We start from the raw sequence: 17,259 nt of genomic DNA on the forward strand, positions 1-17,259 counted from the left end.
GGTCTTACTTGCATTTATCCATCGGTGGACCTAAATTAACAAGCAGCCCTACGTCGCTAGGAATGTATCAGATCTTCTGCTCCTATTACTTAACAGCAGGATAACCTTAAAAAATAAATACTGGGTCTCTAACCTCACTTCGAGATAAACTAACCTGTTTTCACCACGCCATATGAGCCTCCTTCCTTCATTACCCGTCACGACGTTTAATTGTCCTCTCGCATAATATAAAAGTCCAAAAGTACACGTGTTTGTCTGTCTGTGTGTCCGTTTTTAATTACTGTCTGCCTACGCACGTGCCTTGCCTAAACCAGTTCGGTCCGGTTTATTTCGACACCCGTTTTTAATATTCCCATTATAGACCAAAGCTTTGATATTGCCTCTATATTCAAATTTGCTTAAGAATACGTTCCTTATCACCACGAATGCCGCTTCTTATCTATGTTACCAAATTCTGATGTAATCTCCGACTATTAGATGTAATTCGATCGGCGCAATTAGCAAACACTTGAAGTTGCTTATCTTACCGCTTGTCTCTGTCGGCCCTTGCACGACAGTTATAATTAATAGCACAATAGCCTGTATACCTCTGAACGTTACAAATTTTAAAATCCGCTCAAGACCATATCAACGTAAAACCCTTATTTTACTACGAAGAAATTTAGTCAATTACCGAATCAACGCAACAATAACCCGAAAACATGTTAAAATACAACAACGACACCACAAGACGATATATACTACCAACAACGCAAAACTTATCTTAATTTTTTTTTTCGCTACGCAATCCTGAATATAACCTTTCTACGACTGCCACGTAACGAACAGCGCGTGGCTTTTTCCGAAAATTGCATTTTCCATGCACCAACGATCTCTTGTGTATGCCGAAACATTTCATAACCGTAATTACGTGACCCTTAACCACAAAATTTTGCGACTTACATACAAAATCGACTTAAAAACTGGAGGAGCCGTTTATTCCTCTCTTACTATCATAGAATTTTACTTAAAACCGGCAAGTCTCCCCTACTTTGCACTGAATTTGGAAAGTTTTTAATTAATCTTAACATGAACACCACGGCTCGAAAAACCGTGAAATACTAACAAAAGTTACACAAAATCCGAAATTAAAATACCAGTTACTGCAAGATACAAACAATAGTTCATACTTACCGGCCGGTAGGTGATACTGCCTGGCCGACCGATCTTCGCTGCGCGAAGACATAACCTTTCTATACTTACCTCCCCGTCTGGCCATTTTGTGTCTAGTCAGGTCTTCCTTGTGCGCATTGGAACGTAAACTGGCGAAGCTCGGCCAAATATGTTATGTACCTTTACATATACATATGAGATGAATGTCCTAAACTTATATAATTTTGTACGCTTAATTCAAGCGTGGGCTCGAAATAGGACATTACGTTTTAAACTTACTCAGTGGATAACGCAATTCGAAATTCCACGGTTCGTGTCAGATTTACGTGATGTCGCGCAAAGAAAACCCAAGTCCACATAATGACCTGTTTAATGGTTTATTAGTTGATGATCCCTAACTACATGTTCTACGTGAAGCCTCCAAGCTCTAGGCCGTCTCCCATAGCTCCGTCGAACGGTCACCTTCGAGTCTTCTTCAGTCTGTCCTCCACGATCTTAATTCTAGACATCTTTTTATACGTATTTCTTATCTATAGGTGGATTCTGTGCTGCAGTATTTGGCGGTACATACTAATTTTAATTATTCAAATTGCACACGTCCACTTAAGTTACATAACTACGGGTAAGGCCATAAAACGAGTCGAGTGCACAAGCAATCGACTCTAATCAAATTAATTTACATGACTGGGAATTATATTTGTGAACTCGCACAAGCAATCGACTCTAATCAAATTAATTTACATGACTGGGAATTATATTTGTGAACACTACAATCGTATTTGTTCAAAACCGGAAGATAGAAAGTTTGGCCTTTAACCCTGCGAGACGTTAAAGACCATATTCAGCTTAAGCTGACAGACTAATAAGCTGGCAGGCAAATAACCAAGTGGCAACTATTGTAAATTTTGGGGGATTTAGGTGTTTTCTACTACTTACTCGGTAACTAACTTGACGACAATTCTACTTTTAGTTCTAGTCAAAGATTCACGTATGTTCTCTAGACAAAAATTAAAAATAACCACGCACTATCTTAAAAGTAATGCTAGTTCGTGTCTGGGACAGCATATAATATCTAAGAATTCACCTGTTTTTAGAATTTTCCACTTTTTACCCTGGCAAGATCTAGGATCCCGAGAACTCCTTCCTTGAGTACACAATTTATAACCTCCAAATTCAAAAGAGTTATACCTCTTTTCAGGACGCTCCTCCATTTAAAAATATCTTTTTTTCATCGTATAAAAAAGAAAGAAATATAAAAAATCCAAATTCCTCTTATGCTTTAACGAGTTAAATGTTTAGACCTACTTACTTTTACCATGTCAAAATAAAAGATTCAGGATACCTCCATCAGCAGCCTACAGGCAAACTCACTCTGAAGTGCTGCCACCGTGCGGGCTATACCAGCGTTGAGATACAACATAATTATTATGTACACAGGGGGAGGGGCATAAAATTGGCTTCTGAACAAATACTAAAAATATTCAGTTAGATAGGTAGATTTCGAAATCAGTCTAGAATCATTCCCTAATTTGAAACGCAAACCATTTTAGATGTTCGTGGTAAAAACACCGCCACATAGGGCCTATATATGGACTAGACAAGAAAACACGGTAAAATACTGAGAACATCCCCAGCTGACCCCTCACGTCAGATAATTACACTTTGGCGATAACTTCATGTCTGTATAACACTTTAACTAATTGCAGTACATGCAACGGGGTCGACTTAAGGTGAACAGGTAATTGTTAATTCAGTTGTGACCATGCAATTACGTAACTGACCAAATAGTCAACAGGTAAATCAAACATGTGGATCAATCATACATGCTAACTATCAAAAACTGAGATTCAATGAAAATTTTTACACGTTCTACCAGGATGGTAATTAAATGTTTTTACATGTAGGCCTACCTATCTTTGTTTTTTTACTTCTTCAGTTTGGTTTTCTTAGGGCCTACCTGGAATTCCACGGCAACCCATGGGCATATATTCCTGAAATCTTGAAATCGATCCTTTCAAAATGATAATAAATACATGTAAATAAATGAACAAGTTGTTGTCTTTTTTATGTTCAAAGCAATTATTTTTATTTGAACAATCTAACTTGGACAGATCGACATCGAGGCTGATAAAGGTTTAATTTGCATATAAGCTGGAGTATTTTATGAATATTTTTTATTTAGATAAATAAATATCAATTAAGATATGCAAATAGCTCCAAAAAGAGAAGGGCTGTATTCAATATATTTGACGTGGTTGCAAGATTTCAAGAGCAGCGAGGTCTTGCACAGAGTTAAGATAAATACTTTTTTTAAATTTTATTTCTTTTGGAGCTCAGACAAGAGAATAACTGACTTCTTTTAAGTTACTGTGAAGAAAAGTTAAAAAATTTAAAATCTAAACATTTGTAAGCAAGCCATGACCATAATGTTAATAACAAAAACATGTTTACATACGTGTACAGATATCTAGCCGTGAAATCGATATTCCACCTGACATTTTATTACCAGACAATCTTCTTCCTGCACGGTTCTCTCATCATTCCCAGTACATGGAAATGCAATACACAACGATATTAATACACTTGATTACGCGCCTATCCTATATGACTGAAAGATAATAGATCAAATGATGAGCAAATGACGCCAATGCTGTACAGTATATCCATTATTTCCTGTATATAAATATATATATATATATTTCATAACAGGATTTTTTTTGCCGTGTCCAGCTGCTTGTGCAGGAGCTCGAGCTAGATAGGCCTACTAGCAGCACATACACGTCAATAACCCGCGTTACATATTATAACACTTAACACTTCCCTATAGTCTTGAAGAGGCACTGGTAGGTGGTGACAATAGTATTTTTAGCTTTAGCTTTTAACGGACTTACAGGCGTCCGTGTGACATCCGTTCTGGAGCAAGCACCATGCAAGCAACGTTTTGTTGGTTTACGTACCTGTTGTTTTCTACTGGTGTTTTGCTTGTTAGCGGCAACTCTGATGTACCACAAGATTCCAATGAAACAAGTCTGTCCGCGGAAGATTTACGGTCGGTTGATCAGGACAAGGAGGCAGTGGGAGTCAATGTGAGTGTCGCTTTCTGGCGAAATGTGTCGACATTTCTGGCCAGTTTTCCGGTAAACCAGTGGGTTTGTTTAACAGGAACTGCGGCCATCTTTCCAGAGAGAGTGAAGATGACTTGTTACTGTGACAAGTTCTGTGCTATGTTTGGAGATTGCTGTTTTCCTCAACGTCTTTGTCAAAAGTCAGTCTCGAGTAGACCTGAAACAACACCACTGGCAGTCCGCAACATTACCACAGATAATATACAATGCCTGTCGCAGACAACGGAGGAGCTAGATTGGAGCAGATACAGGTTTTACAGAAAGTTTTACGCCATGATTTCATCTTGTCCCTGGGGATGGGGGGACGACATCACACGGGAAAAGTGCGAGAGGGACTGGGGGACGGACGCCGGCGTTCTTTTAGGCCCGGTTTCAGACTCGGGCACAAACCTAACATTTCGAAACCTTTACTGTGCGCGCTGTTTTGGCATTTCTCGGTTCGTTCCTTGGGCGGCGTCCGTGAAGTGCGACCGAACTTCCTCCAAGTTATTCACAAATCTCACCAATGTCGAGGACATCTGGCATCAGGCGTCGCTGAGTGATGACTGTTTCGTATTTTACGAGCCTCCGACCCCCTCTCTCGGAAGACCCTGCTACAAGGAGGGCGTTGGCTACAATACATTGCTTCCATGGAACGGTGGAGACCTCTGTCCCGAGACTTATAACCTAGAATACGGGAACCTCTGCCGCCATGGCCCTTTTGCGTATACGACAGTCATCGACGGGATAGGACGGATGAAATACAACGGGAGAAACATTTTCTGCTTTTTATGCCACAAATGGAACAGGACCAGCGAGAATGGATGTGGGCCTCAATGTAAGTCTTAATAACACTTACTGAATATCGGCAAGGATACATTTATCTACTAACAGATATGTATCAAAATTCTTTTGATTGATAACTTAATTCATATAACCGGAGGAGATAAACGTTTGCGTATCAATTATTTAATAATAGTAGTACATTAAAGAAACCGAATAATTTAATTCTTTCTGTTTGGTTTGTGCGGGATTCTTTCATGAGTTTGGCAAAATGTCATTTTCTTTTCTTTCATTCTGCTTATTTACAAACAAACACTATATACGTCACATATTATTTACAAAATAAAAGGACCTTGGTTCATGAATACAGGCCTACCAAACCTAGCTGGTACTGGTTACATGACATTTGCCAATTTATTATTTGATCTATATTTATAGCGACTGAACTATTACTTTCATTATGAGACACCATAACATAACAAGTCATGTTTGTCTTGATCCCTAAAAGCCAAACTACCAAGCAAAAGAAGTTTTGATGAGGTAAAATGCCGTAGCCTACTAACATGTTTTGACCAGCCAAAACAATACAAAACAGAAAAATGCACTGTACGATGTAAATAGGCCCTTAAATTTCTTTTCATTTTCGCTTTTGGTTAGACGAAGGGAAAAAGACAGGATTTGAAGCCATCATTGGTAATCCAACTGCTGACCAGAGACAAATCAGTCCACTGAGGCACCTGCAGGTAAAGCAGGGCAATATGAGTGAATTGATCACATGCGCAGGCCTGTATACGTAGCCACTTATCTCAAAGGGGGTTCTTTTTCAGGAAAATGTTGGCCATATATTACCATCTTAACCGAGCAATTGCATCGGTTGTTAGTGTTGTGTTATCATGGCGAACCCGTTCCAGCCAAAGGGGCAGTCCATCCCCCCCCCCCCCCACCCCCGCCCGCTACCTACTGCTTACGGGCCTGATTCGTAAATTCACTAGATTTTAAACACACTTTCATATATATTCAGCGATTGCTTTACTGTAACTTTAAGTCAAAGTTGACATTAATGATCATGAGCAAATAGGAAAGTAAGCTCGTGCGGGCACTGGCTCGTGATGTAGGCTATATATATATATAGATTACGCCTATGAACGCCTTCACGTAATCTAAGATATTAGAAAAGTGATGCAGTGGCCTTACCAATTAATTAACATACACGCAAGCATACGGACAACTCTGTCCATCCTATGTCTTATTATCGTCATTATCTGTACAGGTTTTATTGAGGGGCAGAAATAAAACGAGCTCTCTATTACAGGGGGGTTGCACCCGGAAGTCACCAATGTGCCAACAACTCTTACACCATCTGATCAACTTGGAATTTGATTTTTACATCCGGCTGACGTCACCAAAGGTGTTGACCGTCGACCCCGTGTATTCCCTTCAGAAGTGTAACAACCTGAACTCTCAGATGTTTGGGAAGTACGGGGTGATGCATCTCCTCAGGCAACATGGCTACCGCGTTCTTCCGGGAGGATATAACTGCGTCCTGAACGTCAGCGACACAGGAACCACGTTTCTTGCTTATGTGCCATTGCTCCTGGGAAACGTGTCTGTCAACTATTACGACGCAGAGAATTCATTTAATACTCTACTGGTACAGTTAGCATGTATTGCCGCAATCGCCAGTCCCAAGTATCCCGATAACCAAGTGGAATTCGAAGCGTCGATCATTCCTCCAAACGGAGAATTAGAAGTTGGTTGCCCAACCCGGGAACCGAAACGCCCAGAACATGCCAACGCAAGAGCTTCCAGCAGATATGATGGTATCTGGATTTTTGGTTTACTGTTTTTGTTTTGGTCCTTGGGCCTTGGAATTTATTGATCGAAGTTATCGTTTATAAATGATTTTGCTATTAATTTAGATATATGTTAGAAAATGCAGATGCAAAACTATAGATTTATACATGTTTATTTGGGTGAAGAGTTGTTGTGGTCGATTTGTAATGTATATTTTTTATCTAGAAATTTGTAAAACTTGATTGGTAAAACAATGGAAACCACATAAAGAGATTTAAAATGGCAAAAAATGGCAAGAAACTCCATTTGGACCTGAATAAGTTCAATAATCGCTTATTTAGTCACTGTGGAAACGTTTTGAATAATGTAAACAGAAAATAGTAAAACAAAATTATGATTGTTGGTACAGGGAGACACATAAATAAGTCCACTTTCATTACGACTTCAAAGCCTTAGCAATATTGAAACAATAAAAAACATTTAGGGTTACTTTTAACAGAGCCACGTACGACATTGAACAGTGTTGTACAGAAAATACGGTTACATTATTATGTATGGATGTATGCTGCTATGCTTTAATATGGAGACCGTTGATTATGGATAAGATATGATCCCGTCTTTATTTCACGACTTCCGCAGTGACATCAATCAGATACACCATTCGTCAGCAGGACGTGCACGGCTTATGGTGGGAATTGTCGCTGTTCAAAGGGGGCCTGATATGTACAAAAGTTGTACGTGTACATGCGGTACTTTCTGATATCTAAAATAGTGTACAAATTGAAAATGAGCGATATAATAATTTTGTAACAGACTACTAGCGCACCCTGTTGTCAGAAAGGATGCATAGGGGAACGTTAAAACTGTGGAACATGTTGGTGTGACAGCCCGCTTTCAGCAGGCTTGAGAGAGAATTCTATTTAATACAGAATGTATCAAGTTGTATCATTTTCATCTCTGATAATGGGGTATAACAGCACTTACTGGTACATTTAGTATGCACACTAAGCAGGGGAAGTTCGGGGGGTTCGAAAGAACCCCCCTTTTTGCTGGAAAAAAGGTCCACTCTGGGTAAAATTTGACCTAGGTACATGGGGATTATACGGTAAAAGGTCCACTTTTTGGGGAAAAAGAACTCCCCCTTTCAAATTGCTGGCTACGGGCCTGCTAAGTATTAATATATGGTATCTATGTAATAGTTTGGTCATATAGCCCTTGTAAATTGTGTTAGAACTAATAAAGATTATTATTATTATTATTAATTGGATTTCAGATAATTCACAGCTTTTTGGGCGAGAAATATACTAGCGACCAATAAAATGTATTTATATCCCCAATTCTTTTTTGACGGCTTGACTTGCTACAGTGAAGAATAAAAATGATATATTTATTTTACTGCTTCTGCTAACAGTTCAGAATAAAATATCTACCTCTATCTATCTATCTATCTGTCTATCTGTCTGTCTGTCTATCTGTGGATCATCCATGACATATCGCAGCCGTGCAAAAAAAAAAAAAAAAAAAAAAAAAAAAAACACGGTACCGACTCTTTTACTTTTTATCCATGCTTCCCAATCTTTACATATTTTTCATTAACGTACAAAGTGGCCTCATTTCTGGGCACGACGATCACTCGATACCGCTTTGAGGAATCGGATATTGTTATTACCACCGTATTATTATGCTGTTATTGCCATCATGCAAATATCGAAATGTTAGAATAAAGATAACCCGCAGGTGACGTTATTCATCACTCCCACTACACGTGTATATTTCATAGAAAAATACACTGCCCTTTAATTAACACTCACCTGGATATTTTCAATAGAGACGTCTTTCTCATTATTAATACAGTCCGGATATAACATATATGTGATTGCCTATGTTAATAACGCCACGAACCACCACCCCCGCCCTGTTTATTTTGTTTCAAAATGTAAGATTAGACCAAATATCCCACCCTTTGACATTTATTTATTTGTTAAAAAGTGGTAACAGGTCACAGGTGCATTAAATTCTGAATTTTTCGTCACTGGGTTCGGCTGATTTCAGTTCTGTCATGCGGGCCATGGTCTTTTGTGCCGTTATTTCATTTATGCGATCCTACATTTGCCAGAATTGAAAGGAAGACATCTTTTGTAAATAGCAGTTTTGTTTGCTAAAAACAAAATGATCGCCCAGTTTTTGTACCGTTTGCTCAAATACGCTGAAAATAACCAGCATTTTGTTTATAGCACTATATCCTGCCTGCACTCTCTGCATCTTCTTCTTACAAATCCGCGAAGCAGGTGAATGAAAAGCAACAGGTAAATTTATTTGGTCTTTTCCAAAACTAGGTCACCCACCTCAACAGCGGCATTGTTATTCACTTAAACTGCACATTAAGTAGTCACAGGAGTCACCTGTGGAGCGACATTGTTAAAGGGAGAACTCCTCAACCATGGCTCCGGATTTCAAAAGCTGAGGTTCTCTGAGAAGACATTTTGCAGTAAGGACATCGCAGATCGTCAACAGGTACAGTATACTGCTATACCCTCTAGATACGTTAAATAGTTTTTATGCTTGAAAGTGTGTGTGCGTGTGTGTGTGTGTGTGTGTGTGTGTGTTAGTGAGAGAGAGAAAGAGAGAGAGAGAGAGAGGGAGAGAGAGAAAGAAAGAGAGAGGAAGAGAGGTATCTGTTACTTGTTTCCTGTTACATGTATTTGTTTGCTTGTCGTTATGGGGGGGGGGGGGGGTTGGTGGGATGGGGTACTAGTATGTTTTTATTGACAGCCCTGTGGAGACCAAATTAGCTGAAAAAAACATCCACTAACTCACTTAATATAATACCTTCTGACTTCCTAACGAGTATATAGATTGCTTTCCTTTGATTTGCCACAGCTAGAAATATCGGCGCTGTACTGGTCACGATCTAGGAGTTATTTTCTTCGTCGTCGTGACAGGCGCATAACTCTACAGCATAATACGAATGTGCACCGGATTTTGATATAATCTTAACACTGATGTCTCTAGACATTCACAGAGGGGAGGGGACATCCGCCATTTTTGTGTTTTATATCGCGGAAGTAGGTACCTGCACGGTGAGATACAATGCCTACTAAGTCTGATAGTGTCTTTTCACCTGTCGTTGAGAGGGGGAACGACATAGATATTTATTTTTGGAATCCACCCTTAATCAGGTAAATCAACGGCTACTACACTAAAGTACAGGTATTCACGACTAACTGTGTAACAAGGATAGAATGTTGACCAAGTGGTGTGTGTGTGTGTGTGTGGGGGGGGGGGGGGGGGGGGGGGGGGAGGGGGGCGGGGGTAAATATATATTAAATTATAAACTATAAAATCATAATGTCACATTCTGTTGCAGGTACCAAAATCTTATAAACACGTGGGAAACATGGACGACGGCGTAATTGTGTAAGTGTCATCATTTTTTGTTTTGTTTTATTTTTGCCGCGATCAGGTGGTTTTAACTATTATATTTGTAGTAATAAAAGTCTTTATTATTAGTATTCTTTCATATGTTCAAAATAACCTAATTGAGTAAAAATTTAGAATCACGTATACAGCATTTGATCGTCTTGTTGATTTTCATTTTCGTTTTGTGATGTCTCATAGGTTTGGCACGGCGATGAAATATTTACTGTAGGCCCTAGACTTGGCGTTGATACAGTTGATCTGTTATTATTTTCATTATTATTATCATATTAACATCTGAACTTTTGTGGGCTAAGACGTACGCCATCGGTAAAATATATAAAAAGCTGTGTGTGGGCGAAAGTAGGAGATTTGACTTAGTAATGAAGCGGTATGTTGGAGAGGATACCCAGCAGTTATATCATTGTGTTAGGTGAGATAGATGTTGGAGAAGACTGCACATTGTGTTAGATGAGATGAGATGTAAGTTTTAACTTAAAAAACAACAGGAGCGAATGCGTTGTGTTGGATAAAAAGGAGGGATGGAGGTGGTGCAAGGTAAAGTAAAACAAATTTGTTGACACACAGAAAGCAAAGTTGGATAAAACAAGCGTCAATAATCTGAAATATTTCTTTCTTTTAAACTTTCAGAGGAATCGTCGTGGCTGTGATATTCCTGTTGATACTGATAGGTATTTGTGTCTACATGACAAGAGCTCACAAACGAGAACAGCAGCGGCGCGTGGTTGTCGTAAATCTTGGAGATGAGAATATGTTCAGTGTGAGTACATCGGGAACTTTTATTCATACAGATTGTAATATTAGTAAAGAAACAAGAGATATCAATATATTTTTGAGTAAATTGGTGGTGTTGTGTCAAGCGCCTACAAACGATATATTGGTAAGATATCAAACTTTCAAGTACATGATTACAATAATAATAATAAGATTAAGGAAATTTGAAAAAAAGGTCCAAACTTGTCCCAATTTCTTAATATAATATAATAAATCAGTTACTCATGGTATTTCTTTATTTTCATTTTCCCTCTTTTTGTTGTGGATTCTGGCTGGGTGTATGTTTATGTTAAGAATATTACCATGTTACAGCCAAATAAATCCCGTTCTATTTTCAGGATCGTAAATCAATCGTCAACAATGCTCAGCCGCCAGCGACGTCGGCTACTACAACGGCGAACGCGGGCGTCAACCCTCCGTACAATCCTCCTCCATACAGCTATAACCCCAGCCTGCCACTGTATACCTGACCTTTCTACAATCGATATATCTCTTTTGGAAATTTATAGAATTTATTTGAGCTGTGATATACACTGATCAGGCATGCGCAGTGTTGATACGACGACTTTGAACGTTCAATAACTACTCAAGAGAAGAAAGCAAAGCCGCGCGCCTTGACGACAGTTATATAATATTGTCAGACATATGTTTTTAAGTGCAGATATATGTTATATAGGTTGTGCTTGACGTTTATATTAGCATGAACCATATTTTCACAAAATCTATAGAAACAATACATAGCCAGTGAAAAAAATTGTTACCGTTGATAAAGCAAAATAATGCCTTTGATAAATGGAAATCTGTAAGTAGGGGCTAATAACTCCATAACAAGAGCATTTAAACCAAAACGATGACACGGGATTATATCTCATACACTCCTGGTCAACACTGCCAGTTTTCTTGAAAAAATCTTGTACAGGGATAAAGTTAGAGTACATATCGATTGCTATGTCACCTCAAAATAGAAAGATGTTAAATTGACGATTAAACCCTTTAAGTTGCCCATGCTTATGCATTGAAAACGAAGAAATAAATATTTTATTTCTGATATTTTATATTTTCGACGGTTTTTTTTATTGTTTTAAATCAACACAAAGAAAGGTGCATTGTTTGTTGAGTAATTAGATGCGGTATCTGGATGATAATAAAGGGTTACAATATCCTAACATTTTTTTGGGTGTGTGTGTGACACCGGCGCTATACAAATTAAAGGGGAGCGCACTAAGGTTTCTAGCGGACTACCGTCACTGTCACGCCGGCCTAGTTTAAGTGATTGATGAGGAAAGGGTTGTGTTTGTAATGGCGTTAATTGCGAATACATTGACTTTGGAAAGGTGCATATTTTAGCACTTATCTTTTCTCTTGCTCTTTAAAGTTGATGTAAAAGAGTTTTATGACAAATATTGTTTCAATTAAGAAAATCGTGCCACACTTTTGAAATCTTAAAAGTATTTTACACACTTTGGTAAAATTGATCTGAAGATTATGTTGGTAGTGTTCATACAGTGCTTTTTTTATCATATACCACATTATGCATACTAAATGATTATTAATGGCTTCGTAAATTGATTATTTTCATTTACAATTAAATGTTTTTATATGATGTTAAGGGTAAGCAGCTATCTTGTTTATTTGGAATCAGGATAAAATACCATAGAACACAGAGGACGCGCCAAGCATGTTAATACTGATGAGCCTTCTTGGAAAAATTCCTTTGCTTGGAGACATGTCACGTGGTGTGCGTGGAGGGAGGGCTGTGTGTGTGTGTGATCATTTCATATGTCAAATATTCAAGACATCGCACTTTATATAAACAACTTACTAGACATGGAAGCGTACGTCATGTAAGTATAACATGTATAACTGAAGATTTTGTATTTTTCACGTGTCATTTTTTGCATCAAAAAGACCTCGGATGAAACCAATATTCCTTACTAGTCATACAAACTCGAACATGTATACACATGTCGCAGGTCAGATCCCATTCTAGTTCACGTTCTAAGTGGGCCAGATCATATCCCAATAAGGACGTGCCCCAGACCACATCTCAATTGGGTCTTTGCATTGTTAAATGCATAATGAGCATGCTAACTTTGCCCACGTATGTCATATGTAATTAAATATGGGATGTCATATATCAAGGTACATATTACAGGTGTAGCAAGTGAAATATAGTTGTATGCAACTGAGGATAATTTTTAAGATTATTGCCTAAACATTTAATGAGAAAGCATTTTAATTAAGAAATTTTATACAATATGATAGAGGCATATCAAATTAGATTCTGATTACAATATCTAGTAAAAGAATGTTTAATCAAAGGTGTAGCAGCGAAAGCTAGCAATGTTTCATTTATATAAATTTTATGACAACCTGGCCATTTTCCAAAAAGTAAAGTAATCATTTTAACTACAAAAATCTGGATTCTATCCAAGCAAAATATAGAGCTTCAAAGATATTGAATTAATTTTTTTCAGTGCACTATCCGCAATTTTATATATTCTTGAACCTTGGATCACCCTCTGCTGCACCTATCTTGGTTGGCCACTGGTACTATATGTTAAGGAGGTAAGTACACCAGCTCTTTCTTTCTGTATACGTCCCACCTCTTTTTATATGCTTTTTTATAAATTGCCACGTACCAGGGTTAATTACGAAGATATCTCACTCATAGTCAGTAAAGTTCTAGGGATTGGGCAGGGTGGGGGAGGGGGGTGGCTGGATTCTGGACCCGGTTCTTATTTAACCAACCTACTGTTGAATTGGCTGTAAGCAGAGTCGCATTCTCATGCTGAAACATAATATACAGGCCTAACCAATTACCAGACTCGGCACCTAAGGATCCTGAATTAACCGGTATATCGGACCACACTACCCGTTTTCAAGGTGTGTGTCAGATCGCATTTCGGAGAATCAGTCAGAACACCGACAGGATGAGCCCACGCTCGGCTGTCACCTTAATTGGATAGTAAACGATTGTAGTATTTAATCGCTATATGATTTTAAAACCGGTTGCATAAATTTAAAAGCCACCTAGATGAACCTTAGACAGCCATATTAATCTAATACAATGCAAAAAAGCCCTTTTAAAAGTGGTTAAAATATTCAAACCGAATGTCGTAAAGTCCCCATATACCCCCATAGAGACAATGAAATAGAGTACTCTAAAGTAAGAGTACAGTTCAAGGTTGTTCAGCCGAGCGTGGATTAGCCCGCAGTCGTCCTACAAAATTTGTTCTGGGGTATGATACTCCGAAATGCCATCTGACACACACCTTGAAAACGGGTAGTGTGGTCCGATATACCGGTTAGTTCAGGATCCTTGGGTGCCGAGTCTGGTAGTTGGGTAGGCCTGATATAACTGGGTGGTCACTTTTACCCGTGTTGAAGGCTTGTCGCGCCGTCTACAGGAGATAATTGCAGTACGCGGTGAACGCACACGCTGTTAGGCACGTGATCATTAACGAGCACACTCTAATGCTAATTGTGTGATTTGGTGTCATTTGATGGCGTCTTTTCAATTTTTAAATATAAATACACATTTCTTTACATCTGTAGAAGTCACAGTGAAACCGTGGATTTGAGGAGGTACCTACGGTGGCCCACAAGTGCACTCCAAATTCCAAACGACACTCCCAATTCTAAACCTCACACCGAATACTTAAACTTCACTCTCAATTCTTAAAACCCACTCCGAATTCGTAAACCCCACTCCGAATTCGCAAACCTCACTCCGAATTCGTAAACCTCACTCCAAATTGAAAAAGCTCACTCCGAATTCGCAAACCTCACTCCGAATTCGTAAACCCCACTCCGAATTCGCAAACCTCACTCCGAATTGAAAAAGCTCACTCCGACTTCGTAAACCTCACTCCGAATTCATATTTTAACCCCGTTCACTGCCGTATAATATTCTAAGATCGGCTAGGGGATTTTGCCAATAGAGGGCTTCGTGTGAAAACGAGTTATTTTTCATACTACTTGGTGCGCTGTATTCCCATTCACAAAATGATGACGTAGACGTATGACCCTTTTAAGCTCATGGAAATCGAAGAAATGAAGAAAATAGGGATAAACATGCATGTACTTAACAGCAAGTCACAATTAAAATATATTATGTTTACGTGTTTTCTTGTGTGTGTCGTTTTAAGGAATTATACATGTATTATGAATATGAGAACAGAATTACGAGTTGAAACAGCGTTGGAAGGAACAGATTTATGCACTACATGTATGTAAATAAACGTGCGTTATTTATTATTTACAACTTCAAGCATTTTCACGTGATTATTTTGAAATGAATGTTTAATACATGTTTCAGGGTGTCGACATTGGCTTATATTATTTATAAATGGGCAAAACAATCCGTATTATCATATACTTTAGGCCTACACATGTACCTGTTAAATAACCGAGTATACTTGATAATAGTAATTAGTAGCCCCTCACACTTTTGCAGCTGAAATATTCATCTAAGATCATAGATAATCTAATAATTGAAATTAATCTGATTAATTACACTTTATTAATCGATTTCGAATGAATAACATGCAGAGGTGGATGGGGGGGGGGGGGGGAGGCGTGTGAGGGGGGTCTTGACCCCCCTTTTGAATTCTGTAAAAAAAAATCACACCAATGTTAAAATTAGAATTTTGAATAATAGTTCTAAAACGTACCAAATAGCACTGTTCGCCCTATAAGGGGGGGGGGGGGGGCAGCTCTGCATGTGCAGCCTGTCATTCCCAAAAAAAAAAAAAAAAAAAAAAAAAAAAAAAAAAAAAAAAAAAAAAACAGATCCCCCTTCAAATAATCCTGGATCCACCCCTGACATGTATGGATTATTAGTAGTATCAATCCTATGTTGAGAAAATTGGGAGCAGTGTCACTTAATTTGTCCTTTTATTTATAATGGTAAACCTGTAAATTGCTTCTTGCCCCCAATTTGTGTCCCTGGCGAGAGAGAGTGTGTGTATGTGTGTGTGTGTAATTGTGAAAAATACTGAAAATAGCTGGAGAAGTCAATTGACCTTGTGACGTAAACTGTTGGTTTATTTTCGTAAGGTATGTATCACGCAAACCAAAATGTAACACAATTCGCACTGTTTGCTAAAACTCTCTCGAACCTTTCACAGGAAGCGCCCAGCTAAAAAAAAATTATTTGTCCCAGACGAATTAATGTTTCATAAGATTTCTCGAAGAGAACTTTGATGAGAATGGGCATAGTGGAATTGGGAGTGAGCTTTACGAAGAGAACTTTGATGAGAATTGGCATAGTGGAATTGGGAGTGAGCTTTTTGAATTCGGAGTGAGGTTTACGAATTCGGAGTGAGGTTTGCGAATTCGGAGTGAGCTTTTTCAATTCGGAGTGAGGTTTACGAATTCGGAGTGAGGTTTGCGAATTCGGAGTGAGCTTTTTCAATTTGGAGTGAGGTTTACGAATTCGGAGTGAGGTTTGCGAATTCGGAGTGGGGTTTACGAATTCGGAGTTGGTTTTAAGAATTGAAAGTGAAGTTTAAGTAAGCGGTGTGAGGTTTAGAATTGGGAGTGTCGTTTGGAATTTGGAGTGCACTTGTGGGCCACCGTAGGTACCTCTCATAAATTTTACTAAATGGTACAAAATATATGTATATTTTCACCACTATTTTACACTATTTTCTATTTTTTAAAACCATTCATCATGTTAGACACGGTATCTGTAATAAAAAGCAATATTTCTAACAATTTAAAGCTTTGAGGTTATCATTTGTAAATAAAAGTACATGGAAATGGGGGTGGGACAACCTTTTTGAACAATGCTGTATAATAATAATAATAATAATAATAATAATAATAATAATAATAATCTTTATTGAACTATTGCAACCCGATTGTTGAAGTTACACATATATATACTTTTATTTATCTATTTCATTTATATATTTTTTTGATGAAATTAATTTAAGTCAGAGAAGCCTGGTCATGTTTTCGCCCTGATGCGCTCTAAAGTCGCTCTCACCTCCCTGGGGAGCCATATTAGGCGCCCTGAGCTAACCAACACATCATGTCTGCACTGCCTGACTCGGCCCCTGCTTCAACCCCTCAGTGTTGAGTGTCAAGCGGGGAGACAGCAGGTACCGTTCATAAAGGACTGGTATGTCCCAGGACGGTTCGAACCCACGTCCTCACGCTCCGGAGGTGGACACTCTAACCACAAGGCCATCCGGTCGGAAAAACT

General features: G+C 38.5%; 2 protein-coding genes and 1 long non-coding RNA gene across 7 annotated transcripts in view; 1 reads left to right on the forward strand and 2 right to left on the reverse strand.

The window, feature by feature from the left end:
• The window catches only part of LOC147762703 (uncharacterized), a 3,063-nt gene extending 1,226 nt beyond the window's left edge, over nt 1-1,837 (reverse strand). Inside the window, exon 1 of the long non-coding RNA XR_015333899.1 lies at nt 1,174-1,837. This is a non-coding gene — a long non-coding RNA (uncharacterized LOC147762703). The remainder of the gene's footprint in view (nt 1-1,173) is intronic.
• The window catches only part of LOC106169064 (exocyst complex component 2), a 23,552-nt gene extending 21,138 nt beyond the window's left edge, over nt 1-2,414 (reverse strand). For all 3 annotated transcript variants that reach the window (XM_087010980.1, XM_087010979.1, XM_087010978.1), the window contains exon 1: nt 2,237-2,414. The gene's annotated coding sequence lies outside the window, so the exon portion shown is untranslated. The remainder of the gene's footprint in view (nt 1-2,236) is intronic.
• Nucleotides 2,415-3,887: 1,473 nt separating this feature from the next.
• On the forward strand, nt 3,888-12,100 carry LOC147762704 (uncharacterized). 3 transcript variants are annotated; one of them, XM_087010989.1, is made up of 7 exons: nt 3,905-5,094; nt 5,697-5,782; nt 6,352-6,859; nt 9,170-9,347; nt 10,201-10,250; nt 10,902-11,031; nt 11,384-11,426. In XM_087010989.1, exons 1-4 carry the CDS (start codon nt 4,080-4,082, stop codon nt 9,220-9,222), a joined length of 1,662 nt encoding a protein of 553 aa, XP_086867115.1. In that variant the 5' UTR covers nt 3,905-4,079; the 3' UTR covers nt 9,223-9,347; nt 10,201-10,250; nt 10,902-11,031; nt 11,384-11,426. The 3 variants fall into 3 exon arrangements, with proteins under 3 accessions (XP_086867114.1, XP_086867115.1, XP_086867116.1); XM_087010988.1 differs by having other exon boundaries at nt 3,888-5,094; nt 6,352-9,347; XM_087010990.1 differs by lacking the exons at nt 3,905-5,094; nt 5,697-5,782; nt 6,352-6,859; nt 9,170-9,347 and adding an exon at nt 9,596-10,012 and having other exon boundaries at nt 11,384-12,100.
• The last annotated feature ends 5,159 nt before the right edge of the window (nt 12,101-17,259 follow it).

The sequence above is a fragment of the Lingula anatina genome, chromosome 4, assembly GCF_051362555.1.
Source record: "Lingula anatina isolate TDL-2025a chromosome 4, LinAna3.0, whole genome shotgun sequence".
Lineage (NCBI taxonomy): Eukaryota > Metazoa > Brachiopoda > Lingulata > Lingulida > Lingulidae > Lingula > Lingula anatina.

Bases quoted from the DNA above. Each gene is read 5' to 3' on its own strand.
- LOC147762704 (XM_087010988.1), top strand. From the start codon at position 4,080: ATGCAAGCAACGTTTTGTTGGTTTACGTACCTGTTGTTTTCTACTGGT. The intron at 5,095-5,696 runs GTAAGTCTTAAT...GCTTTTGGTTAG, and splicing joins GAATGGATGTGGGCCTCAAT to ACGAAGGGAAAAAGACAGGA. The intron at 5,783-6,351 runs GTAAAGCAGGGC...TCTCTATTACAG, and splicing joins GTCCACTGAGGCACCTGCAG to GGGGGTTGCACCCGGAAGTC.